The sequence below is a fragment of the Vombatus ursinus genome, unplaced genomic scaffold (assembly GCF_900497805.2).
Source record: "Vombatus ursinus unplaced genomic scaffold, bare-nosed wombat genome assembly UNPS02009994.1, whole genome shotgun sequence".
Lineage (NCBI taxonomy): Eukaryota > Metazoa > Chordata > Mammalia > Diprotodontia > Vombatidae > Vombatus > Vombatus ursinus.
Window position 1 is genome coordinate 5,639,059 of NW_020949772.1, and position 26,633 is coordinate 5,665,691.

Below are 26,633 nucleotides of genomic sequence, written 5' to 3' on the forward strand. Positions count from 1 at the left end.
ATTACTCTCCTTTTCTGGAAATACACTCCCTCACACCTGCCCACAAAGAAACTCATCTGCCACTTTTCTAAATGTTCCCCTAATCTCTTACAACTTTACGTTCTGAATGACTTCACCTGTATGGTGCGTATCATATTCCTTGCCTTCTCAATAGATGGAGGAAGGAGAGAATTCAGAACTGAAAATAAATTTTTAATTAAATTAAATTTGATTTTTTTTACTGCTTCTTGGTGAGGCAATTGTGGTTAAGTGACTTGCCCAGGGTCATATAACTAACTACTAAGTATCAGGTGCCTGAGGCCAGTAAAATTGATTTTTGAAAAGTAAAGACTTGCAGTGGATAGAGCACTGGCCCTGGAGTCAGAAGGACCTGAGTTCGAATTCAGTCTCAGACCAGACACTTGACACTAGCTGTGTGACCCTGGGCAAGTCACTTAACCCCAATTTCCTCGACCAAAAAAATAAACAAATAAAAAGTGAAGACTTTTTTTCTGTTTATCTCCAGTTGAATGTATGTGTAAGCTCCTAGAGGGCAAAAACTATCTGCTTTCGTATTTGTATCCCCAGTGCCAGGGAGAACTCATGGCACATAGTAGGTATTCAATAAATGTTTGTTCATTTGGTTCATAAAATATTAAAGCCTGAAGAAACCTTAGGTCATCTAGTTCAACACGCTCATTTTACCAGTGAAGAACTGTGGCCCAGGAGGTCACAAAGGTCACAGGACCAGGATCTGAAGCCAGATCCTTTGCTTCCAAAGCCTCTTCTCTTACCACTGAACCTCCCAGGCCACTCTTTGATAAACAGATTCATGTAGTCTATGCTGAAGCCAAAACGGCCTCCTCGTCATGATTCACCAGTGAACTGTCATCTCAAATCGAGGCCTTTGCCCTTTCAAGGAATGGAGGGCCCACTCTTAGGCCACATTTGGCATGAACTCCCTCCTCCCTGCTGCCCGGTAGATGCCCAAAGCTTTCTCTGAGGCCCACTTCAAGTGGCAGGCAGCTCCTACATGAGGTTTACTCTGGTCCTCCCACTTGCCAGTGGTCTCACCCCGAAATTTGCTTTATATTTCCTTTGTATGTATTTCAATCTACTTATATATATGGACATATATTGTTTCCCACCAACAAAACATAAGCTGCTTGAGGGCAGGAGCTATTTCACTTTTGGTTTTGTATTCTCAGCCCCTAGCTCCATGCCCCACACATTAGTAGGTACTTAATGGTCATGTGACCTTAGGCAGGAGCATGGCAGGGGGGGGGTCCCTAAATCAATTAAATCTCAGAACTAGTAAAAAAAATCTGCCAACAGTAAGAGAGGTCCAGGACCAGGGAGGTGATGGTCCCACAAGACACCCCTTGGTCAAACCGCATCTGGAGGACTGCGTGTATTTCTGGGAGCCAGACTTCAGGAAGGATGGAAAGAAAGAGCCCACAAAAGGATAACCAGGATGCTACAGGGAAGGGGAAGGGAACAAGCATTTATCAAACACCTACTATGTGCCAGGCACTGTTTTCAAATATTATCTCATTTGGTCCTCACAAGTACCCTGGGAGTTAAGTGCTACTAGTGTTCCCATTTTGCAGATAAGAAAACTGAGGCAGACAAAGGTTAAGTGACTTGCCCAGGGACAAAGCTCGAGTCTAGGGAAGGATCTGAACTCAGCTCCTCCTGACTCTAGGTCCAGGGCCCTCCCCACCTAGCTGCCTCAAATTCATGTCCTATGAAGAGCACAGAGAAAGCATTTGAGGATGTCTATCCTGGAGAATGGAACATCTGGGGACTACGATAGAGATGTCTCCAAGTGGGGCCTTCATCCAAAGGAGAGAAAGCACTTATGTTGCTTACTGTCTTCCAAAGGCAGAGAGAGGAGCAGTGGGTAGATATGCAAAGGGTGAAATTTGACTTTCCCATAGGGAAAAAATTCCAACAATGAGAGCTCCCCCAAAGTGGCATGGGCAGCCTTGGGAGGCGGTGGGCACTTCTCCAGAGGGCTTCATGCCAAAGCTGGACCACCCCATCAGGGCTGGATAAAAGGGGTAGCATCTTTTTTAGGCTCGGGTTGGAACCTTCTGAGACCCTGGAGATCTGTGAACGAGTTCTGTGAACTCCCGCGTTTATTGAACTTCATTTTATCAGAGAGTGTTAACTCAGCAACTACTATGAGCCTGGTACCATCCTACATATTGTAAAAGATATAGAAACAGACACAGCTAAAACCCCACCTTCTACAGGAAGCCTTTCCCAATTCCCCTCAACACTAGTGTTTTCCCTCTGTTGATTATCTCCAATTTATCCTGTATGTAGCTTGTGTGTACATAGTTGTTTACGTGTTGTCTCTTCCATTAGGCTGTGAGCTCCTTGAGACAAGATTGCAAAACTTAATCAAACACACCAAATGAGCTTCGGAAAATTTAAAGACTGGTATTAGAAAACATGAATCTCAAGCTGATGACTCGATTAAGTCAGCTAAGTTTAAAGACATTCCATTTTATAAAAAATGATGAATTTAATGCTCTTCCTAGAGTGGAGTCCCAGTTGGGAAAAAGCCATAAAAGGCAGTAATAAGTGAAAAGGCATAAAAACGTAAACTCTGTGAAAAGTGGAAGTCCATTTAGATACTGAATTATATTTTAGATATTGAGTCAAAACTTAAGATACTATCACCTATGAAAGCCCAAACAAGGATATCATGATATATATGTGATTGGGACATAATCGATATGCAAACTTATGTTTGGGCATAACATTGGCTTAATTCCCAAGCTCATTACTAAGCAGAAAATGAAAAATATCCACCAATCAGTAGTGAGGCACTCTCTCTAGTTCCTCCTGCCTTTTTCTGTTTTTTATAATTACCACAGGGATTTTGGGGGTCCTTCGGCGGGGCTTCACCGACTGGTCTGGTTGCTGCCCCAGACAAAGGATGATACCTTGGCAGAGATCCATCATATTGCCCCACATTTAAGTAACCCAAATTGATTAAACTACTACCTATAATCAATCTGGAGCTCTTTGGACTCTTCCTTTGCTATAAAATGAACATCCCACGGTTATGAGGGAGATAACAGGGTTCCCTAGGTAGGGGAATTCTGGACCTTACACCTAGTAATGTTACTAGAAAATATAATTTGGCCCACAAATGTATATCTTTTCTTGGGCAGAAACAACAATGAAAGCATTTTTAATTATTTTGATTTATTAGAACAATTTACTTGACCTTATTAAGAACTACCCACCATAGATAGCTCTTGGGGTGGGGGGAGGGAAGCATATCATACAAGTGAAAATTTTAAATGTGAAATTGATTTGAGTGTTTTTGGGGATTTGATATAATATGTAGAATCAGAGCATGCTCTAATCTCTCCAACTATACAAAAACCTAAAAGATGGTTAACGCCATCACAATCAGCTGAAGGCTGAACGAGTTTTCAGTTTAATTAACATAATTTGCATAAGAGTGAGAAATACTTTAACAGTAGATCACACATAAAACGTAATGACAATACATTTATTGGGAAAAGAATTAGGGGATTGGGAGGCAACTCCATTTGTCAAATCATGACTGAATCACAATCGTAGGTTGGCTATGGATAGAAGGGTTTGGCAAAAACCAACAAAAGCATTCTTCAGGAATCAATTGGTTAGATAGAATTTACAACAAAGAGTATTGAATAATTCATTGCTATTTGTAAATTGGGTGCTGCAGATCCTTTATGTCAGTAAAATGCATAACAAAGTTACGTATGTGTGTGTGTGTATAATTATAATTTAAAATTTTTTTCTGAGAATTTTTTGTTACAGATTTCCCAGCACATCACTGTAAAAGAACTAAGAAACTACATTCTCCCAGAGGGCAAAGGAGGTGAGTTTCAAGGGACAGACGGGTTGTCAAAGGCTGCAGACGGGTTAAGGAGGATAAAGATGACAAAATATTGTTGAATTTGGACGGGGACAGAAACCTATGAAACAACAGCTTCAGGGAAGTGGTGGGAATGGAAACCAGATCACAATGGGTCAAGAAGGGACAAGGAACTGGGAGACTAAGGAGAGAGAATAAAATTAATAAAAGGATCAGTGCAGGATCTCCACCAACATGGGGAAGTTTGCAGGAATGCAGAGAGGTAAAATTACACCCAAGAATGCTCCTAATGAATAGAACTTGCTTTCAATTTTGCAAGCATGTTCCACGTTGTAGCAATGTAGGAAATGAACTGAAATATGCATACCTTTTGTATTTCTGAGAAAGAAAACGATATTTTGATTCAGAAATTCTTCGGGAATAGAATCATAACACACCTGAAGGTACAGTCTTTCAACTATCTGCTTGGTGATTTTCTGAAACACAGGAAACAAATGGCTTTCACACAGAAATATGTATATTTCTTGTTTCCTTCCTCCAAAGGAAAAAAAAAAGTCAGGCAACTTCGAAGACACTAGAGTTATTTTCTGGTCCCCAAAGCCCAGCGACCAGAGTAGTGCTGTAACAAGATTCCTTAGAGGAGAAAGCTATAAATTTGGCTGTGAATTCTAACCTTTATCTCCCTGTTAATTTGCTGAGAGCCATCCACATTTCAGCTGATTGGCATAAACATGTCCTGGTTGCCTTCTGAGAGGGAAAACTTTCCTGGCCTTTGGGATGGGATACCAATAGGCCAACTCTGCCCTCTGGGATGGGGCAGGTGTCCACCCATCCTGGGCCAATCTTGCCTGTGTCATGGGACCACACGTTCCTAGATCTTCAAGGGCCCTCAGAGCCCATCTGGCCCAACTCCCTCCTTTTACAAGATGAGGGAACTGAAGCTCAGTTGGGCATAAATAATTTTTTTTTAAATGGATGAATACTATTTTTCCCACCATTGATTTACATACCAGAACCTTACCCAAAGTCACACAGAATGCAAGGGCGAAAGGCAGGATTTGAACCTAGGTCTTCTGACTCCAAGATCGGCCCTCAATCAATTCTCATCACACTGACTCCTACACATTCACCACAGAGGGTCTCCCAAAAATGCTGGGAGCCTTCCTCAAGTTCTCCTGCCAAGAGGAGGCCTATGCAAGCACTGCATGCTTGGATTTCTGGTTTGGTTTACAAATTTAAAGCCCTATATACATACTATACAAAGCTATTATTAGCTATGGGGATGTATTGATAACTGAGCTACTCTAAAAAGCTAACCAGCATATGTAAATGCTCTAGAGACCTTTAGGTACTGTTTAAATATCCCCCTATTATTATTAGAGAGGCAGCATGGGATACAAGATAAAGGCTTGGGGCAGCTAGGTGGCTGCAGTGGATAGAGTACTAGCCCTGGAGTCAGGAGGACCTGAATTCAAATCTGACCTCAGACACATAACACTTACTATCTGAGTGACCCTGGGCAAGTCACTTAACCCCAACTGCCTAACCAAAAAAAAAAAAAGATAAAGGCTCATCCTTGGAGAGAGGGAGACCTGGGTTCAAGTTCCACCCCTGGCCCCTGACCTGACCCATCCTGCTGTGTGACCTTGGGCAATTCACATAACCTCTCAGTGCCACAGATAAACTAAGACTCTAAGTTGCAGAGAGGCTGAAATGGTGGTGGGATCTTTTTTCTTCAGGAGTTCCCTATACCAATGAAATCACAGGTCTAGTAAACAAAAGCAAATTATTATTATTATCTTGTTCTCATACTAGACTATAAGCTCCTCAAGGGCAGGCACTGTTTTTTGCCTTTCACCATATACCCAGTGCTTAGACCAGGGTTTGTCATATTATTTTTGTTCAGTTGTGTCCAGCTCTTTGTGATCCCATGGACCATACTGTCCATGGGGTTTTCTTGGCAAAGATCCTGGAGTGGTTTGCTATTTCCTTATCCAGTGGATTAAGGCAAACAGAGGTTAAGTGACTTGCCCAAGGACACACAGCTAGTAAATATCTGAGGTTGGATTTGAACTCAGGTCTTCCCGACTCCATGCTCTACCCACTGAGCCATCCAGCCGCCTCTGTGCCATTTGGCATATAGTAGGTGCTAAATAAATGTTTAATGACTATTTATTGACTATTCTTATCTTTATTAGTATAATTATTGCATTTTCATGAAACTTCATACAGAGTGGATATACACTATCATGAATTTCTGTTCTAGTCCCCTCCCTCCCCCTCCACTGAAGTCCTCCTTCCACCCAGCATTGTGGAGGGTTCTCAGAGACTCCAGCCTAGGCAAGTTCTAGCAGGCCCTACCAGGGGACCAAGTACACACCTAGAGATAAACTGTTCATCTGTCACAGGAGGCAGGGCGCAGCTCAACTCAGGCATCACTAAACTGTCTATAAGGCAACCGCTGGCGCCTCCATGGCAATCCTCCAAGGCCAAGTTCTAGAGGAATCAGAGACTATGACCAGGGAAGAGAGTCCCCACCCCAGGGAATCCTCCCTCCTCCAGACACGGCTGCAGCAACGTTGGGCCTCAGAGGGTCCCCACCCATCGGCTGATACACCCACACAGGGGCAGGAAAAGAGGGAAGGGGGCACCCACCTTGACCGGGGGCTTCTCCGCTACTTCTTGCTCTGTATTTGAAGTCGTCTGAAGAGTCAATTCACTCCTAGGGATAGACTGCTGGGCTGGAAAAACATCATTGAAAAGGAGATTGGGTCACAAGAAGGTTGTTTTTCCACAATAATTACACTGGGATTTTTTTTTTTTTAGGCAATTGGGGTTAAGTGACTTGCCCAAGGTCACACAGCTAGTAAGTATCAAGTGTTTGGTCTGAGGCTGAATTTGAACTCAGGTCCTCTTGATTTCAGGGCTGGTGCTCTATCCACTACACCACCTAGCTGCCCCTACACTGGGACATTTTATCTGGTAAAAGTTGTGCATAAGGCAATTTTGTTTGTTTTTCTCATAAGGCAATTTTGAAAGGAAATGAATCCTACTTTTCTCGTTGATTTACATTGTAATTGAAGACTGCTTTTCCTTCATTTCTGAGGGATCTTCAGCAGAAAGAGCTGGTACCTCCCACCTGGGCCTTGGATTCCCTCTGGTTAGTCTCTCACTATCGTTGCTATCATCATCATCATATATTATCAATGACATTATTCAGATTATTAATATTAGATCATCTTGTAATATTGGTTGTTAATAGGAGATGGGATCGAAGTATACTTCAATCTGCATTCAGACTCCATAGTTCTTTCTCTGGATGTGGACAGCTTTTTCCATCATGAGTCTTCGAGATGTCTTAGATCCTTGCACTGCTGAGAAGGGCTAAGTCTATCAAAGTTGATCATATCACAGTGTTGCTGTTACTGTGTACAATGTCCTCTTGGTTCTGCTCACTTCACTCAACATCAGACCATACAAGTCTTTCCAAATTTTTCTGAAATCTGCCTGCTCACTATTTCTTATAGCACAATAGTATTCCATTACATTCACATACCACAACTTATTCAGTCATTGCTCAATTGATGGGAATCCCTTCAATTTCCAATTCTTTGCCACCATAAAAAGAGCTGCTATAAGTATTTTGGTACATGTGAGTCCTTTTCCCATTTGTATGATCTCTTTGGGATACAGCCCTAGAAGTGCTATTGCTGGGTCAAAGGGTATGCACATTTTTATAGCCCTTCGGGCATAGTTCCAAATTGTTCTCCAAAATGGTTGGATCATTTCACAACTCCACCAACAATGCGTTAGTGTTCCAATTTTCCCATACCTTCTCCAACATTTATAATTTTTCTTTTCTGTCATATTAGCCAATCTGATAGGTGTGATGTGGTACCTCAGAGTTGTTTTGATTTGCATTTCTCTAATCAATAGTGATTTAGAGCATTTTTTCATATGACTCTAGATACCTTTGATTTCTTCATCTGATAACTGCCTGTTCATATCCTTTGACCATTTATCAAATGGGGGATGACTTACATTCTTATACATTTGACCCAGTTCTCTATATATTTTAGAAATGAGGCTCTTATTAGAAACACTGACTGTAAAAATTGTTTCCCAGTTTTCGGCTTCCCTTCTAATTTTGGTTGCATTGGCTCAGTTTGTGTAAAAACTTTTTAATTTAATGTAATCAGAATTATCCATTTTGCATTTCATAAAATTCTCTATCTCCTTTTTGGTCATAAATTCTTCCCTTCTCCATAGATCTGACAGGTAAACTATTCCTTGCTCTCCTAATTTGCTTATGGTATCACCCTTTGTTTCTAAATCATGTACTCATTTTTACCTTATTTTGCTATACGGTGTGAGATGTTGGTCTATACCTAGTTTCAGAAATACTATTTTCCAGTTTTCCCAGCAGTTTTTGTCAAATAGTGAGTTCTTATTCAAGAAGCTGAAGTCTTTGAGTTTATCAAACAGTAGAATACTATAGTCATTGACTACTATGTCTTGTGTACCTGACCTATTCCACTGATCCACCACTCTATTTCTTAGCCAGTACACCAAATAGTTTTGATGACTGTTGTTTTATAATATAGTTTTAGATTTAGTACGGCTAAGTCACCTTCCTTTGCATTTTTTTTTGCATTAATTTCCTTGATATTCTTGACTTTTTGTTCTTCCAGACGAATTTCGTTATTATGTCTTCTAGCTTTATAAAATAATGTTTTGATAGCTTGATTAGTATGGCACTGAATAAGTAAATTAATTTAGGTAGAATTGTCATTTTTATTATATTGGCTCAGCCTATCCATGAGCAGTTGATATTTTTCCAGCTATTTAGATTTGACTTTATTTGTGTGAAAAGAGTTTCATAATTGGGTTCATATAGTTCCTGGATCTGTCTTGGCAGGTAAACTCCCAAATATTTTATATGGTCTGCAGTTATTTTAAATGAGATTTCTCTCTCTGTATGCTGCTGGGAAGCTCTTTAAGTCTTGCAAAGTACTTTGTATATATATTTGGACCTCACAAGGCAGACTGAGTGGTGCTGTGAACACAATACTGGCTTTGTAATCATCGGACTTGGGTTCAACTCTCCCTTACTACCTGTGTGGTCATGGAGATATTGTGCTAACTTCACTTAAGCTCTCTAGGCCAAATATTCCTCATCTATAAAAAGAGGGGTTTGGACTAAGATGATCTTTAAAATCCCTTGTAACTCGAAATCTGTGATCATAGCTATGCTTCTATAACCCTGTGATGTAGGCACTATAGATATCACTGTACCTATTTTAAAGACAAGAAAATTGAGACAGGGTCACACAACTAGTATCTAAAGCTGGATTTGCTTAGCTCTCCTTAGTTATTTCCTATGTTCCATAAAATACTACTGTACAATCAGAGGTTCTATCAAAAAACCTTTGGGAGAATTCTCTTACAAAGAAATGAATCCTTTTATTTTATATTATAAATCAAGAGTTCAGTTACTTCAGTCATGTCTGAGTCTTTGTGACCTGATTTGGGATTTTCTTGGCAAAGATACTGGAATAGTTTGCCATTTTCTTCTCCAGCTCATTTGATGGATGAAGAAACTGATGCAAGCAGGGTGAAGTGACTTGCCCAGGGTCACCCAGCTAGTACGTGTCTGAGCTGGATTTGAACTCAGGTCTTCTTGATTCCAGGCCCAGTGCTCTATCCACTGCACCACCTAGCTACCCCTCAAGTCACCCTCAAATCAATCTGCTTCAAATGCATGGTTGGTTCCCTTATAGCAGGCTTTCCTAAAACAGGACAATCAGGCAATGGGAAACAGGCTTCCCTTCTAAAGGCTTTTCCCTCTGGCTCCATCCTTGGTGCTCTTTTCTTTACTCCACATTCTCTTCCTCCACCACCAATCCCCCTTCCTCCTACGGCTTCAGAAGTCATGGGACCTGCCCTTTTTGTTCTGGACACCATCTTCTTTCCAGTTATCCAGTTTCACGAGCTGCCAAAGCTCATCCAGATGGTGTTGTTATTCATTATAGAATACTTCAGCAACGAGACAAAAGTTTCCTTTCATTTCTCATCTTCGCAGTCACCTATCAGGCACAGAACTAATACATTGGCCTCTTTGCTGTATTTATTGCCTAAATCTCGCATTAATTTTCACTCCTAAATCTTCCTTTTACTGTTTCTTTGGACTCCTGACTGATTGTGACATTGATTTTTTTTCCAAAAATATTCACATAGCACTTTAAGATTTGCAAAGTACTTTATAAATATTATCTCATTTTAGCCTCATGATAATCTTGGGAGGTTATTATCTCCATTTTACAGGTGAAGAAACTGAGGCAGAGGGAAGTTAAATGACTTGCCCAGGGTCACACACAACTGATAAGTGTCTGAAGTCAAATCTGAACTCCTGTCTTCCTGACTCTAAGTCCAGTACTCTAGCCACCTGTTTTTAAAGAACTTAAACATTTTTGAGGTGACTTATAAGTTTCAGAGTTGGACATTCTCTAGTTAATATACCCTGTCTCCTCAAATAAACCCTATATATCCTAATCTGTTTACCTGTTATGGGTCCCCTTCCCCCAAGAGAATTCAGGCTCCCTGAGGGTGAGGGCTGTTTTTTCCATTTTGTCTTAGTATCCCCAATGCCTTGCTTGTACATCCCTCTGCACATAGTAAGCACAACCCAACCGCCATGTTGAATTGGATTGGTTTGGACTTCAGGGAAGCTATTTTTCTAGCTCCACACTCCTGCCACTCAGTTTGGGGGAGGCAAGTTTAGCAGCTCCTCCAAAAGCTGAGGATTTGCAGAAGGATGTTTTAAATTAGTTGGGGGGGGGTGCTTCTACTCTAGGGAGCAGAATAAAGCGATAGCCATTCTTTTCTTGCTCATCTCTTCATCTTCATCTGAGGGACATGATAAAAGATCCCAGGCACCTTTTGAGCTAGGAATGTGGATGCTGACAACAGCAGCCAGTTTTGTCCTCTGAATCCAGCTCAGAAAAGTACATGTTTTTATTCATATCCCTGGGTCCTGTCATCAGAGCCTGGGAGGTACAGGTGACACCTCACTTTGGAAACAGAAACATTTTTTTAAAAACATAAAGATGAGAAAAATCATGGCCCTAAGCTCCTCTTCTTTTCATGATGGGCATATAATCCATAACTTCTGCCTCTGAAATGGTTACCAGAATCTTAGACTGCCTAGAGCCATCTAAGGCCACTAGGCTCAGCTAGTTAGGTACCAGAATCTACTAAGGCTGAGGATGCTCTTTCCTTCCCTCTCCAAAGCAGCTAAATGGGTTGGGACTGGATAAATGAAGAAACAAGAGCTACAAAGCTAATCCATCCCAGTAGGGCTACATCTAATACAATTCTTTTTTTTTTTTTAAGGCAACTGTGGTTAAATGACTTACCCAGGGTCACACAGCTAGTAAGTGTCAAGTGTTTTGCCTGAGGCCAGATTTGAACTCAGGTACTCTTGACTTCAGGGCCAGTGCTCTATCCACTGTGCCACCTAGCTGCCCCAATCTAATACAATTCTAATCCCAACTAGCCACCCCCAGTACAAAGGAACTGGACAAAAGAACAGACCTAGACAACTCCAAATGCACCACATCCATTTGACAGCTCCACCACTATTTCTAGAGAAACAGCTCAGCCCCATCACCCACCCTCTCTCGCTTCTCCTCTTGAATCAAAGGAAAGTTATCCTCTCTTCCTGGCTATGGCTAATCCCTCCCTCCCTCTGCCCTTGACATGCTGCTATTTACAAGCTACTTAGGCCTCTCTGAGCCTCGGTTTCCTCATTTGTAAAACGAGGCGAGCCCTACTTGCACTACCTATATCATGTCCTCTGCGCATTTTAAATATGAGATGTTGATTATGATCGCATCCTTTCCTGCTTCCTCAGGGACTCTGAGCTTTAGTTTTTACCTTCCCATCTGACTGCAAACACGCCAAGGACTCCCCAATCCCCCCCAAAAAAACTCTTCCCTTGACCATCCCCAACCTGTCTGACTATTTTTCCATCTCTCCCACCATTTGCTGCCAAACTTTTGGGAAGAGCTGTCTACGCCTGATGTCTCTACTTCATCTTTCTTCAATTCTCTCAACAGCGTGTAATCTGGCAGGACCTATGGAAATTCTCTCCCAAAGGTCATCAGCATCCTTCTAATCACCTAATTTAATGACTTTTTCAGTCTCAATCTCCTGGACGGGTTGAAGCAGAAAGAGGCTTTGGAATTGGCTCCTTCGAAACCTACCCCTGACATTTACTGAACTTCGACTTGAATGACCTTGGGCAGTCTTTCTGGGCTTTGTTTGAATGAGAAGATGCAGGCTCTGGATTTGTGACCCTGTGATACTATGGCCTCCTCCTATCCCACCCTAGCTACTGCAGGTTTCCCTGTGTATATGCTGCTTTGGCCCCAGTAGAATGTAAGCTTCTCAAGGACAGGGAATTTTACTTCAAATCTTCATTGCCTAGCACAATGCCTGTCATCTAAGGAGCCTTGGATAAATGCTTGCTGAACTGAAGCAAACTCGTGACTGAAGCCGTCTCTGAAAACACTACATGCACCCAAACCTCAAGTCTTCTCTTCTTTGAATGACCCCCAAACCTTCATCTAAATCTAGCTCTCCAGCCCTGAGCTCTCTCCCAGGATCCATGAATACAGCTTCAATTGCCAGTCAAACATCCCCATCTAGATGCTCCACCAGCACTAACAATTCAATGTCTAAAAATGAGCTTATTATACAGTATTTCCCCCAAAATCTGTTCCCCCTCCTGGCTTCATATCAGCAGAACTACCATTAATTGTCTGGTTGGAGCCCTGGTGTTATATATGACTATTCACAGATCACCAAACTGGAAGGGGTCCTGGAGCTCATTTGGTCCAACTCCCACCTAACAAAGAATGCCCTCTCCTCAATATCTGACAGATAATCATAGAGCCTCTCCCTGAGATGCTCCAGTGAGGGAGAACTTAACACCTTTCAAGGCAGCCCATTACACTTTGGGAGGATTCTCCCTGTTAGGGAAGTCCTTCCACAGAGCTAAAATCTGCTTCCTTGCCTTTTCTGCCTGCCTTGCGCCTAATTCTGCAATATGGGACCAAAGTAGTCATCATCTCATCATTTTCCATTCTGTGCCTCAGTGTCCTCATCTGCTGAATGAGGAAATGGGAGATGACTGATAGGCTTCCTTCCAGCTTGAAAATTCTATGCTGTAGAATAAAGGATTCCCCATGAGGTGGTGTGTTGAAACAGAAAGAAGACTAGATCTGGGTGCCGATCAAGGTCCTGCTAATTTCCACCTGTGTGACTTCAGAAAAATCACTCCATCTCTCTGGGCCTGAATTTCCTCTTCTATAAAATGAGAATGATCTCTAAGTTCCCCTTGAAATGTTCTAAGTCTAATTGCTTAACTGCATGCCTACGTGAGCACGGAACCATCACAGAACCTGAAAGGTGGAGGGAACATTCCATGTACACCAATCCAAAGCACAAAAGGAATCCCTTCCATAACATCTCTCTGTGCCTCAGTTTGTCCATCTGGCCCTGAGGGCCTTGAAGGTGTCTTCCAGCTCTAAATCTATGACCTTCTCAAGACCTCATTCCACTTAGGATCTCTCCCATTGTTGGTCAAGATGTCTACCCAACATCAAGCCCAAATTTGACTTTTTACAACTTCCACCTGGTTCTTCTCTTGGAGCCAAACAGATGGCTGTCTTCCCCACGACAATCCGTCACATATTTGAATGTAGCCACCATGTCTCTTCCAACACTGCGGCATCTTCTTTTCTCCATCCCCATTGCACAACATAGACAAGTAGCAGGATACAGACCTAAGCTCTGCCTTCTAAGCCCCCTCTCCTTCTCTTCCCGTGTTCATCTGGTTACCAAGTCCTACTCATTCTACTTGGGCAGTGTCTCTCGCCATCAGGCCCTCTTCACCATCCACCGACATTAGTGGGATAGACTCCGAACAGTTCTTTTTGCCCCTGCTAGGTACCTCTCCAGCCTATCCTTTCTATGGCTACCATACTAGCCTCATTCTGTGGCACAGATCTATCCATGTCCCTTTTCTTCCCAAAATCCTTCAGCGGCTCTCTTGTGCCTGCGGGGCAAAGTTCACCCAATTTCAGAGCAAGGTGGAACCTCAGGCACCACCTGATATAATCTATATGTGAAGAAGACAGATCCTTCTAAAACGTCTGTGATGAGTGGCTGTCAGACGCCCACTGACGGGGACCTTCCATTCCACCTTGGGACAGCTCTTTGAACTTCCCACTTAGTTCTGTGTTCTGAAGATGAACAGATTCTGTATTCCTCCTTCAAAAACGCAAACAGTCCTTAAAAAGACTATCATGTACCTGAACCCCAAATCTTCTGTTCTTTGAATTGCACATCCCAGGTTCCTTAATTAATCCTTGTGAAACATGATATCCAAGCCCCTCAGCAGCCCGATTGTTTGCATCTGAACACATTCCAGCTTGGAAATACCTTGCCTAAAATAGGGCGTCGAAGATTGAATATGAGGCTGCAGACATGCTCTGACCAGCACAGAAGATGACCTAAGGATCGCTCCCCTTGTCCTGGACACTATGCTTTAATCTAGCCAAACTGAACTGCTCTCTGTCCCCAGAACTCACCTTCCCTGCATTTCCCTCCGTTCTTCTACTCGACCTGCCCCATATTCATGGAAGGCTTTCCCCTCCTATCCTCTACCTGGGGAGCTCTTATTTATGCTCTAAATCCCAATTCAAATACCCTCTCCTCCTGGAAGCCTTCCCTGATTTCTCTCAGTCAATAACAACCTTCCCTCCCCTCTCCTCATAATACACTCTAATACATTTTGTTTAAAATTACAGTTATCTGTCCCATGTGTCGTATCGTCTTAACAGACTGAAATATCCTTAAGGACAGTCCACACATTTTATCTAACTTTCATGTCTCCCACAGAGCCTAGTACAATGCTCTGCACACAGTAGAAGCTTAATAATGTTTACCGGTTGAGTCTTGCTCCAATCATTCTTTGTTACAGGGACAGATGCTACACTGGGAAATGATTCTTGTGTTTTTGAAAAGGCATAAATAAGAATTGAGAGGTAGCATGGTATAGTTGATAGAGAACTGACCTCTTGAGTCAGGAAGATCTGAGTTCAAGTCTTCCTTCTGACTCATCCTGGCCAAGTGACCTCGGCCCCCAGTGCCCCAGGTAGATCCCTAGCGCTCTGTGTAGTTAAGAAGTTGTCAACAAGCATTGGAAGAAGGAGTTTCCTCACCTGGGAGTTCCCTAGATCAATGGAATTCCACATCTGGCACCTGCCTATGTCAGTGAGTTCCTGTTGCCGCCGTTTGTCCTTCATTCTCGAGGAGGACCGTGACGTCAGGGAGGTGATGCCATGACATGCAAGAGAACTGGATTTAAGTGAGGGAGGGCGGTGCAGGGTCACCAGCCTCACTTTCTCCTCTGGAGCCATCTGGGTCCAGAGGCTAGATATGGATCAGGACAACTGGAGAGGGCCCCCACAGTGAGTTATTAATGGTAGCGTGGACGTGGAGTTGCTGGGCAGAAAGGGGTCAAGTCGGTGCTCTTTCAGGAGAAAGCTCATATGAATGCAAGTATCAGTATCATTACTGAATTAAAACCCCTCCTAGGAAATTCTCTAGATGAAAAGAAACCTCCAGGTGATTGAACAATGATCTGATGTCTCAGTACCCAAGGCAACTCTCTAAGATTATACGTTGTATCAAATTGCCTACCATTTTAGGAAGACGGGAGGGGAGGGAGAGAGGGAGAAAAATTTGGAACTCAAAATTCTGTAAAAATGAATGCTAAAAATTGGCTTTACATGTAATCAGGGGAAAATACTATTTAAAAAAGATGGAATCTTAAAAAAAAAACAAAACAAGACTTTATATTGTAGAAAAGATGCTGACCTGAATAGGTAGAGTTTCTTCATTTAGGATTTCTCTATCTCCCCTTTCCTAAGGTTTGCAGAACACTTTACGTGTGTTATCTCATTTAATCCTCACAACAACCCTGGGAGATGGGTGTTACTATTATCCCCATTTTACAGATGAGGTGGCAGAGACTCAGAGAGGTTAAATAATTTGCCCAGGGTCACATAACTAGTAAGTGCCTGGAGCAGGATTTGAAGTCAGGTTCTCTGAACTACAAATCTAACACTACATCCCAACCTCTAGATAAAATTTCCCCTTTCCTGTGTTAGAATGCCCCTATATCACATCCCTTTTTCAATACATCTAGCATTTCCATGGCAGAGTGATTTAAAAAGGAAAAGAGAGAAAAGCAAGGTCACTTGGTATAAAAATGCTTCGGTTTGGAATGTTTATAAATCAGAACCGAACAGGGATTCCCAGAGAACGGTCCATACATTCAAATCTTGCTATTTATTTATTTATTCCTAGGGCACTGTACCTGTACTTCTGTCCGCTGATGTTATTCTGGAAGTCTGGCTGCCTAACTCTTCCTCCTCTTCCTCATCTTCCCATGATGAAACTTCTGGAACATCTTCGTGGCCCAAATGAAAAGAGAAGAAATATTTTAAAACAATGTCACACAGCATGGAATGCCTAAAACTGTTCCTTTCCTTAGCGCAGGAGTTTTTTCTTACCCCTCTCATGTTATGAACCCTTTGTGGCAGTCTCCTGAGGCCTAGGGACAACTGCTCAGACATTCACTCAGTCAGCAAGAATATATGAAGTACTCACCATGCACAAGGAACTGTGCTAAGTATTAAGGATGCAAAGAGACCTCACAACAGGCCCTGCCCTCAGAAAGCTCACAGGGAGAGACAATACAAACACAACTATGTACAAACAAGATCTAGATGGGTAAATTAGCGACTGAGGCAAAGGCAAATAAGGTTAAGTGACTTGCCCAGGGTCACACAGCTAGTAAGTGTCCGAGGCTAGATTTGAACTCAGGTTTTCCTGACTTCAAGCCAGGCTCTCTGTCCACTGCACCACTAGCTGCCCACTGACTCAGCGGGTAGAGCATGGGACTCTTGATCCCAGAGTCATGGGTTCAACCCCTATGTTGGGTGATGTGTAAATCAGCAACAATCTCCAAGGGAAAGCTCTAGAATTAAGGGGGCCCAGGAAAGGCTTCTTGCAGAAGGTGGGATTTGAGCTGAGTCTTGAAGGAAGCCAGGAAGGAGAGGTGAGAAGGGTGAGCATTCCAGGCATGTAAAAGTGTATGAAGTCTGGAGACGTGCAGAAGGCCAGTGTTACTAGATCACAGAGGACATGGAAGGGAGTAAGGTATAAGATGAGTGGAAAGGTAGGAGGGACTAAGTTCTAAAGAGCTTTAAAAGCCAAACCAAGGATTTTATGTTTGATCCTGGAGGTAGTACCATGGAGCCACTGGAGTTTATCAGGTCAGGGAGGGGGATGGTTAGACCTTCACCTTGAGAAGAATAACGTTGGTTAATGGTAAATGGACCAGAATGGGGACAGATCTGAGACAGGAAGACCAACCAGGAGACTACGGCAATAGTTCAAACATGAGGTACTAAGGAACCTGTACTAGAGTGATGGCAGGGTCAGAGGAGAGATGTTATAAAGGCGGAATGCACAGGACTCGGCAATAAATTGGATATGGGGGTGAGAGACAGTGAGGAGTTGAGTGTGGTACCTAGACGTCAAGTCTGAGGAACTGGGAGGATGGTGTTACCCTGGACAGCCACAGGGAAGTTGAGAAAAGGGGAGGTTTGGGAGGCAAGATAACGGGGTCAGTTTGGGACATGTTGAGTTTAAGATGTCTCTAGGACATCCAGTTTGAGATGCTAAATAGACACTTGGAGGCATAAGGTCGGGAGAACGGTTAGGACAAGATTAAATAGATGTGAGAATCATCTGCCTACAGATGACAGATGAATCCAAGAGGACTGATGAGATCACCAAGTGAAAAAGTCTTGAGGGAAAAGAGAAAAGAGACCTGGGGGCCACTCCAAGTTAGCAGCCACGATCTGGAGGAAAATCTAGCAAAGAAGACTGAGGCAGACGGGTATGAGGAGAACCAGGAGAGACTGGTGTCCCCAAAACCTAGAGAGTATCACGGAGAAGATGGCGACTTACAGTCTCAAAAGCTGTGGAGAGGTCAAGAAGAATGAGAATTGAAAAAAGGCCAGTAGATTTGATGATTAAGAGAACCTCGGTAACTGTGGAGAGAGTAATTTCCATTGAATGATGAGATTAGCAGCGAAATTGCAAAAAGTTAAGGAAAAAGTGAGAGGAAAGAAAGTGGAAGACAGCTTTCTCAAGAAGTCTATCCAAGAAGAAGAGGAAATATGTAGGATGATAACTAGTGGAACATTAAGTGATTTTTTTTTTTTTAAGGATAGAGAAGACGTGGGCATGTTTGTAGGCAGCAGGAAAGCAGTCGGTAGACAGGAAAATATTGAAGATCAGTGAGAGTGGGGATGAGGGAGGGAGCTATCTTCTGGAGAAGATGGGATGGAATGGGATCACTTAAGCATGTGGAGGTGTTTACTTTGGCAAGATGAAGGGTCCCCTCTTCCTGTGAGACAGGGACAAAGGAGGAAATGGTGGGGGGTGGGCACGCAAGTGATGTGAATGATGAGAAAAAAGGGAGCTCTTGGTGAATGGTCTCAGCTTTTTCAGTGATATATGAGAAAAGGTTCTAAACTGAGAGCACAGGGTCGGAGGGAGCCATGGGAAGTTTGAGGAAGGAACAGGGATTATTCTTAGAATAATGGATATAAAATATAATACGTAGGATTACAAAGGAAACCAATTATATTGAAATACAGTTATAAAAATTTTTTAAAACCAAGTTGTTCACAGACCCCAGGTTAAGAAGCTGTGCCTCGCTATCATAGAATTATGCTTGTAATACTTCCTGTCCCCATCTCTCTTTATCTCTCTCTTCTCTCTCTGTCTCTGTCTCTCTGTCTCTCTTCTTCTTCTTCTTCTCTCTCTCTCTCTCTCTCTCTCTCTCTGTCTCACTCTCTCTTTCAGTGTTTCCTTCAAGATTCAGCTCAAGCATTACTTTCTACTTGAGGCCTTTCCTGATAACCCCCAGTTGCTAGTGCCTTCCCTCCTCAAACTCCCTTGTATTCATTCTGAGTATATTATTTGTTGTTGTTTACTCATGCCTGACTCTTCATGAGTTCAGCTTGAAGTTTTCTTGGCAAAGACACTGGAGCAATCTGACCATTTCCTTCTTCAGCTCATTTTACAGATGAGGAAACTGAGGCACACAAGGTGAAGTGACTTGCTCAGGGTCACACAGATAGTTGTGTCTGAGGCCAGTTTTAAACTCAGGAAGATGAGTCTTCCTGACTCCAGGACCCACAGTCCATCCACTCTGCCACCTAGCTGCTCCCATTATACAAGTATATGCATAATATAGTCAGAGCAGCTAGGTGGCACAGGCAGTGCCCGTGCTTTCTCGTTCTGGGCAGATCTTATACATGTAAATCCTGCACAGGGAACCTACTATCCAGGGTGCTGAAGGTGTCTTCCTCTGGATGACAGAGCACGGATAATAATAACAATAACAGCTAACCATTTATTGATTTTTATGCTTTTAGGTTTGCTAAGTGCCTTACATATACTATTTATTTATTTTTTATTTTTGCTAGGCAATGGGGCTAAGTGACTTGCCCAGGGTCACACAGCTGGTAAGTGTCAAGTGTCTGAGGTCAAATTTGAACTCAGGTCCTCCTGACTCCAGGGCAGGTGCTCTATCCACTGCTCCACCTAGCTGCCTCTCTATACTATCTATATTGATGAATAAAGGAATAACACAATGTTGGACCTCTAGGATACAACACAAGCTCCTGGCCCCAATCTACCTTTCCTGCCTTATTACCCATTTCACCCCTTCCTGCATTCTCCAAGGGCTCTCTTACTGGCCATCTCCCACACTTGCATGAGCTATCTCAGCACACTCCCTTTTCATCTATTTTAGAATCCCTAGTTTGTATCAAGATCCAGCTCAAACACCACCTTCCACGTGAAGCCTTTCTACATTCCCCGGGGTGGCTGGTCTTCCCACCCCCACCCCCACCCAAGTCATATAGCATCTATTTTGCCTGCATAGACACAAAGCCTTTTACTGTTGCCTTTGTAAACCCTTTACCTAGAACAGTGTGAGGCACATAATAAGCATTTAATGAATATTTGTTGATTAAGTGATTGACTCCATTGGCCACAGGAGACAAAAGTGAAAGAGGAAACACCCGGGCCCCACAGAGTAAGGACCAGTAGCAGACGGTGCACGGTCACGGGAGACACAAATAGAAAAGGGGCCCGGGAGGAATAAACGCGGGCACAGGGTTCATGCATATGTATGGAGACTCAAAAGGGCATAAAGCATGAGGGTACGTACTGCTGAGGACCAATTTCCTCTGTGATAAACTCCAAGAGCCCCCAGCGATCTGGCTCCTACCTACATTTACACCACTCCCCTGCATACATACACTCCCTATTCTAAGTGTCCTCCTGTCCCCTAGCATCCACAGCTTCCTGCAAAGCACGCCCAGGCCCAGGCAGCCTTTCCTGATACCCTTAAAACTCCCTTCTTCTTAAAATTACTTTGTATCACTTGGCAGACACTTTGTATTTTCTTTTCCGGACACATGCTGTATCTCCTTACGAGAATATAAGGTTCTTGAGGCGAGAGCCTGGGACTGTTCGTTTCGTTTCCTTGAAGCCTCATCGCCTAGTTCAGTGCCTGGAAATGCCCATTGACTTGCACGCGTAGGATGGCCGTGCAGAGGCAGGGCAGGGGGCAGGGGGCTGGGGGCAGGCGAGGGTCCGGCCCTCACCTATCTCCACTTCCACCTCCTCGGGCACCAAGAGGCGGTAGAAGAAGATCGACGCGGCGCCCTCTTCGTCTGTGCTCTGGTTCAAGAAGTGCAGAATCCCGTCCTCGGCCTCGCCGTCGTTCCGGTTCATCAGCTCGAGGAAATACTCCGGGTCGGTGATCTGAAAGGCGACGTACACCCGGTCCCGCATCCATTCCACCCGCAGGTCGTCCATGTCGCCGCCAGCCTCACCTCCACACCTTCCCAGGCAGTCTCGGCCCCAGCGCCGACAGAGGCCGTGGCGTCCTGACAACCGCCCCCCTCCGCCCCTGGCAACCGCCGCCTCCGCGCCGGCAGACGCTGAGGCCGCCGGACCTACTTCTCCAAGCGGGTCTCTGTTCGGAGAGGGAGGAGATCCACGATGCCTCAGCATTAAAGGAAGAGTCCCTCCCCTCGGACGGGGCTGTTGAGGAAGGCGTCATTGCCTGGTCATGTTTGAGGCCTCTCCAAAGTTGCCCAAGTCCAGGCTTGCCATTCTGGACCACGAGGGACAGCTTATACTACCTGTATGTCCCTCCAGCCTGCAGTGATGTTCTGGCATCCCCTTACATCAGTGCGTAAAGGCACAGTGCTGGTCATGAAGGCAGTACGTAATTCAGCGTTTGCTATGTGCCAGGCACTGTGCTAAGCGCTGGGACACAAGAACGGGCCAAAACCAGTTCCTGCTCTCAAAGAGCTCCCAGTCTAATGGGGGAGACAACAAACGAAACAAATATGTGCAAACCAGCTACAGCCAGGAAAACTAGGAAATCATAAACAGAGGGAAGGCACCAGAATTAAGAGGATTGGGGAAGGCTTCCTATAGGAGGAGGGATTTTAGTTGGGACTTCCTTCTGGGAAGCCAAGGAGGTCAGTAGGCAGAGCTGAGGAGGGAAAACACTCCAGGCATGGGGAGACAGCCAGTACAAATGCCTGGAGTGGAGAGAGTGGAACAGCCAGGAGGCCTGCATCATGGCTTGAGTACATGGAGGGGAGAAAGGTCTAATACTGGAAGGGTGAGGGGTGGGGGTTACGAAGGGCTTTGAACGCCAGAAATTTTTGTATTTGACCCCTGGAGGTGAGAGGGAGCCACTGAAGTTTACAGAGAGGAGGATTTCCTGCATCGCCTAAGTGATGATTCCTAGATCACCTAAGTGGCTGAATGGAGGATGGATGGGGGGCGGGGACTTGAGGCAGGCAGACCTCCCCCTCCCCCCCACCAACAGCTATTACTACATCCAGGTGTGAGGAATGAGGGCCTGCACCAGAGGGATGGCACAGTCAGAGGAGAGGAGGTAAATTTGAGAGGTATTACAATGGTAAAACCACCTAGGCAGCAAGCCTGGGGGACAGTAATAAGGGAAATTAGGAAGAGGGGAGAGTTTAGGGGAGAAGACAATAGTTCAGTCGTGAACACGTTAAGTTTAAGATGTCTAATAGGTAGTTGGAAACGTGATGCGAATCATTAGCAGAGAGATGATGATTAAATCTCCTGAGCTCATGAGATCATTAAGGGAAATAGTCTAGAGGGCGAAGAGGAGCTGGATAAATAGATCTGAGTCCTATATGGTTAGAGGGCATGTCCTGAATTGGATCCAGCAAAGGAGACTAAGATAGCGAGGACAGCCAAGAGCGGCGTCCCAGAAAACTAGAGAGAAGAGTCTCCAGAAGGTTATCAGTAGTGTCGGACGCAGCGCAGAAGTGGGGAAGAATGGGGATTGAGAAAAGGTCACTGGATTTGGCAATGAGGAGATCGCTGGTAACTCAGAAGTCAGATCAGAGGAGGTTAAGAGAGTGAGAGGAGAGAAAGTGGAGATCCCTATTGTAGCCTGCCTTCTGTAGGAGGGTAGCCACAAAGGGCACATAACAGGTGCTTAATAATGTTCACTGGCATAGACAGCCCTGTAAGATTTGAGAGAGGGGCCCCTGGAGATCATCTAGTCTGACCCTCTCATTTAACAGAGGACACACAGGCTTGGAGGAGTGACTTACCCAAAACGTCACACAGGTAGCTGAGAACCAGAATTCAAACCTGTGTCTTCTGGCTACAAACCCATCATTCTTTCCACAATACCTGACAACCGCCCTCTACCTGACACTACAAAGGAAATTAAATGTCCAGATTTGAAGAGTGTGAGCGCATCAGGACAATGTTGAACTAAGCCATCCTGGAAGAGAAATAAGTTTTTACTATATTCTCCAAAGTGAACAATTCTCTCTCAAACTGCCAACTCCAATGTCCTTTTTTCAGTCTTCATCCTTTCACACTGTTAATCACCTTGCTCCTCTTTTCCTTGGTATTCTAGTTTTCAGTGACATTGGCTCTCTCCCGGTTTTCCTCCTATTTCTCTGCCCATCCTTCACTCTTCCTTTAACGTTCCTTTCCTTCCAGTTTGGTCCTGCCTGATAACTGTGGCTCTGTCCAAGGCCACCTTCTCTTCTCCTATATAAGCTTGATGACCTCATTAGCTCCCGTGGATTCAACCATCACCAACATGCAGATCATCCTCAGATCTATTTATCCGGCCCTAACCTCTCTCCTGACCTCCAGTCTCATGTCACATCTGTTCAAAGGATGACCATCCTCCCAGTCACCCAAGCTTTCAACTTAGGCATCATCCTCGACTCTCCTCCCCCCCACCCAATATCCAGTTGCTGAGTCCTGTCGATTCTGCCTTTGCAGCACCTCTCAACACTGCCTTCTCTCCTTTGACCCTCCCACCACCACGGCGGAAGGGAGAACCCGCATCCCCTCCTATCTGGGCTATTGCAGTGGCCTACTAGTTGGTCTCCCTGCCTCAATCTTCTCCATATTACAGTCCACACCATTATTTTTGTAAGTCCCAGGCCTGTCCTTGTTATTCTCTATTCAATAAATAGCAGTGTCCCTGTTGCCTCCAGGGTCAAATACAAAATCTACCTTTTAAAAGTCCTTCATCACTTCATCCTTTCCTGTCCTTCTAGTCACCTCATACTTTACTCCCCTGGCCCCCTTATTCTTCCCCCCACGAGGCCTTGCATCTGACTCTATGCCTTTTCACTGTCTGTCCCCCTCAAAATACTTGGCATTTATTTCATGTTTTGTATAGAGAGAGCATGTACATGTAGTCTCCCCTACAGAATGTAAGCTCTTTGTGGGCAGGAATGTTTTCAATGCCTTTGTAGTCTCATTACCTAGCAGTGCCAGGCACATAGCAAGGGTTTAATGAATTTTGAATGATGCATGGAACTATGCTTCTGTAATAGCAAACTACTGTTCACCCACTATATGCCAAAAACTCTTCTTTCTTTCCTTTCCCCCAAACTCACTTTAATAACCAAAGAGGGGCTCCATCAGCTAGGGAAGAAGTAGCAAGCCTAAGATCTGGCTTCTCAGCGGGCTCCCTCTCTGAACCCCAAATTGCCTTCTGGGCCCAAATGAGCTCCTCCTCATCCTATCAAACCCACCTCAACAGCCCTTCCCATGATTCCCCGAAGGAAACAATCTTCCCTTCTTGGATCCTGTATAGCACCAAGTAACCCCAATGTGCACCTATCAAGTAGGACTTAATGTAATGTAATCCTGAAAGGATTGGTTCTTATCCCAGTCAAAAACTGAATTCTCGGATACTGTGCCTTTGTCATTCCTGGTATCCCAGGCCTCCCTCAGGCTTTCCAAACATGTCAGGATATAACAAAGCAATACACCCACATTTTTAAAAAATATTTATTTTTGCTGAATAAAATCACATTCAACATCCAAATACTGACAGGAAGATGCAACTTCTCAATCACTGCACATTTTAAGGAGTATTCCGGCTGAATTCTCCACCGTCTCTTCCCGTCACACAACTTTGTTTCTCCAGTCATTAAGCTGTCTCCAATAAAACTCAAGCCTTTCCTTTGGAATTTACTGTCAAAATACTATTGTCCTCTTTTAACGCTTTAAAGATTCCTAAGCACAGAGTAACCTCCAATGGCTGACCCCCGTATGTGTCTACTGAATGGCTTTATTTTAGTCTCAGCACTGAAAGTGTGCCTCATTCCTAGCATTAACCTCAATGCCAATATAAAGGCATGCAAACTAGAAAATTTCCTTATTTTAAAATAAACTAGAATCTGAGAAATTAGTATTTGTTTAATGCATACTTCGGCTTTAGATCCAAAATAAGTCAGGCATGATGAATAATTAAGTAGTTAAACTTCATATTATAATACACGAGAGGCAGCGTGGTGTAGTGGATAGAAAGCTGGCCTTAAAGGCAGGAAGACCTGGATTCAAGTCCTACCTCCAATGCATATTGGCTCCGGGCAAGTCACTTGACCAGTCAAGTGTTTCAGGCACCTTGCTAAGACTGTAAGATGCAGAAAAGGTGCCAACCTGTACTGGTAGAGGGAGTTTCCTCACCTGGAAGCCCTCTATACCAATGAAATGACAGGTACAGTCCCTATCCCTATGTCGAAGACATACATACATACATACATACATGTGTGTAGATACATGTGTATACATGTGCGTGTGTAGTTACACATATGTATGCTACACACATATGCTGGTTTTATAATGCCTTATTTTAGCCTTTGCAGCTCACTGAATTTAAAAGGAAACACTAGAGTAATATTCCAAACACTCCTAGAAATTAAGACCAAACAGCATTCATTAAAACTTGAAGCAATCATTAACACAAAATGGAGGTCCAACAACTTAGCCTATTACACCCACCTCTAACCCTATGGATGAACCACCCAATTTTGCCAGTGCCGGTGTCTAAGTCTGGCTTTCTGGCTGATTGCAGTAAATTTCTATTTTCTGATTATTTTCTCTGAAGAAATGCCTTGGCATTTTAAGGTTTTCATTCATCAAAAATTGAGATGTTTTGTCTACAACTGAGATGTCAAACCGCAAAGCCATCCAGTGCTGTACAAACCAGATTAAAATGTAAATGAGAAATGATTAACAAAATAAAAATACAATACAATACAGATAAATGTTCATTTGTGATTTTCTAAGTCAATATGCATTTGGCAGGGATCCATTTCTATTTGAGTTTGACACTACTGGTCTAGACGATGCCAGAAATCCATATTTAAAATCATCTAACTGGCTCATCATTTTTCACATTTCTCATCACGCAGACAAAGTTTACATTTCAGAATGTATACAAGACTATCAAATAGCTTAAATAACAAAGAAAGCTCCCTTTCTGGCCACATGGCAAGAACCTGTCAAGTCATAAAATCAACTTCCTGGAATCTTCAAGACCCTGAAACAATTACATTTCCAGGGAAGATACATTCAAGAAAGTGGAGATCTAAAAAAATCACTGTTTCTGTAATTAAATTCTGCATACCTTGATATTCTCTTTGATTCTAATTTGACAAGGTATCTTTCACTTCCTATTCTAGAGAGCTGTTTAAGAGACCACGAGGTGCAGTTAGAAAGTCACTGCAGGGACAGTTAGGTGGCGCAGCGGATAGAGCACCGGCCCTGGATTCAGGAGGACCCAAATTCGGCCTCAGACCAAACACTTGACACTTACTAGCTGTGTGACCCCAGGCAAGTCACTTAACCCCAATTGCCTAAAAAAAAAAAAATGGATTCCAGCAGATACTGCAATTTATTTATCACTCTGAACCTAGCACTCGCATTTTTCATTCAGCTACTAAAATCCCACCAACACTGAGTGGTACTGGTTTTACTGTGACTTCCTAGGGATGAATTAGGAAAGATAATTTTAGAAACTCAATATTAAAGGATCAGAAACAGCAACTTTCTAGGAGGAACTCAGTCATAACAAAATCTGGAATTTCAACTGTATTACCATTCTGCATTTGTTGTTGTAGCATGTCAGGCAAGACATGAAAAAGAAATCCTAATTTAAATCGGGTAATTTTCCATCAAATGGCAGCACAGAATTATTTCTTCCAGTTTGAAAGGGTCAAAG

The 26,633-nt window shown here is 43.5% G+C and overlaps 1 protein-coding gene across 1 annotated transcript in view; it reads right to left on the reverse strand.

Annotated features, from left to right (window-relative positions):
• The window catches only part of DNAH10 (dynein axonemal heavy chain 10), a 165,725-nt gene extending 144,820 nt beyond the window's left edge, over positions 1–20,905 (reverse strand). Inside the window, exons 1-4 of the mRNA XM_027853515.1 lie at positions 20,692–20,905; positions 16,314–16,397; positions 6,521–6,606; positions 4,233–4,341 (exon numbers count right to left, since the gene is read on the reverse strand). Of these exons, the coding sequence (XP_027709316.1) occupies positions 4,233–4,341; positions 6,521–6,606; positions 16,314–16,397; positions 20,692–20,905 (493 nt within the window). The remainder of the gene's footprint in view (positions 1–4,232; positions 4,342–6,520; positions 6,607–16,313; positions 16,398–20,691) is intronic.
• Between the last annotated feature and the right edge of the window lie 5,728 nt (positions 20,906–26,633).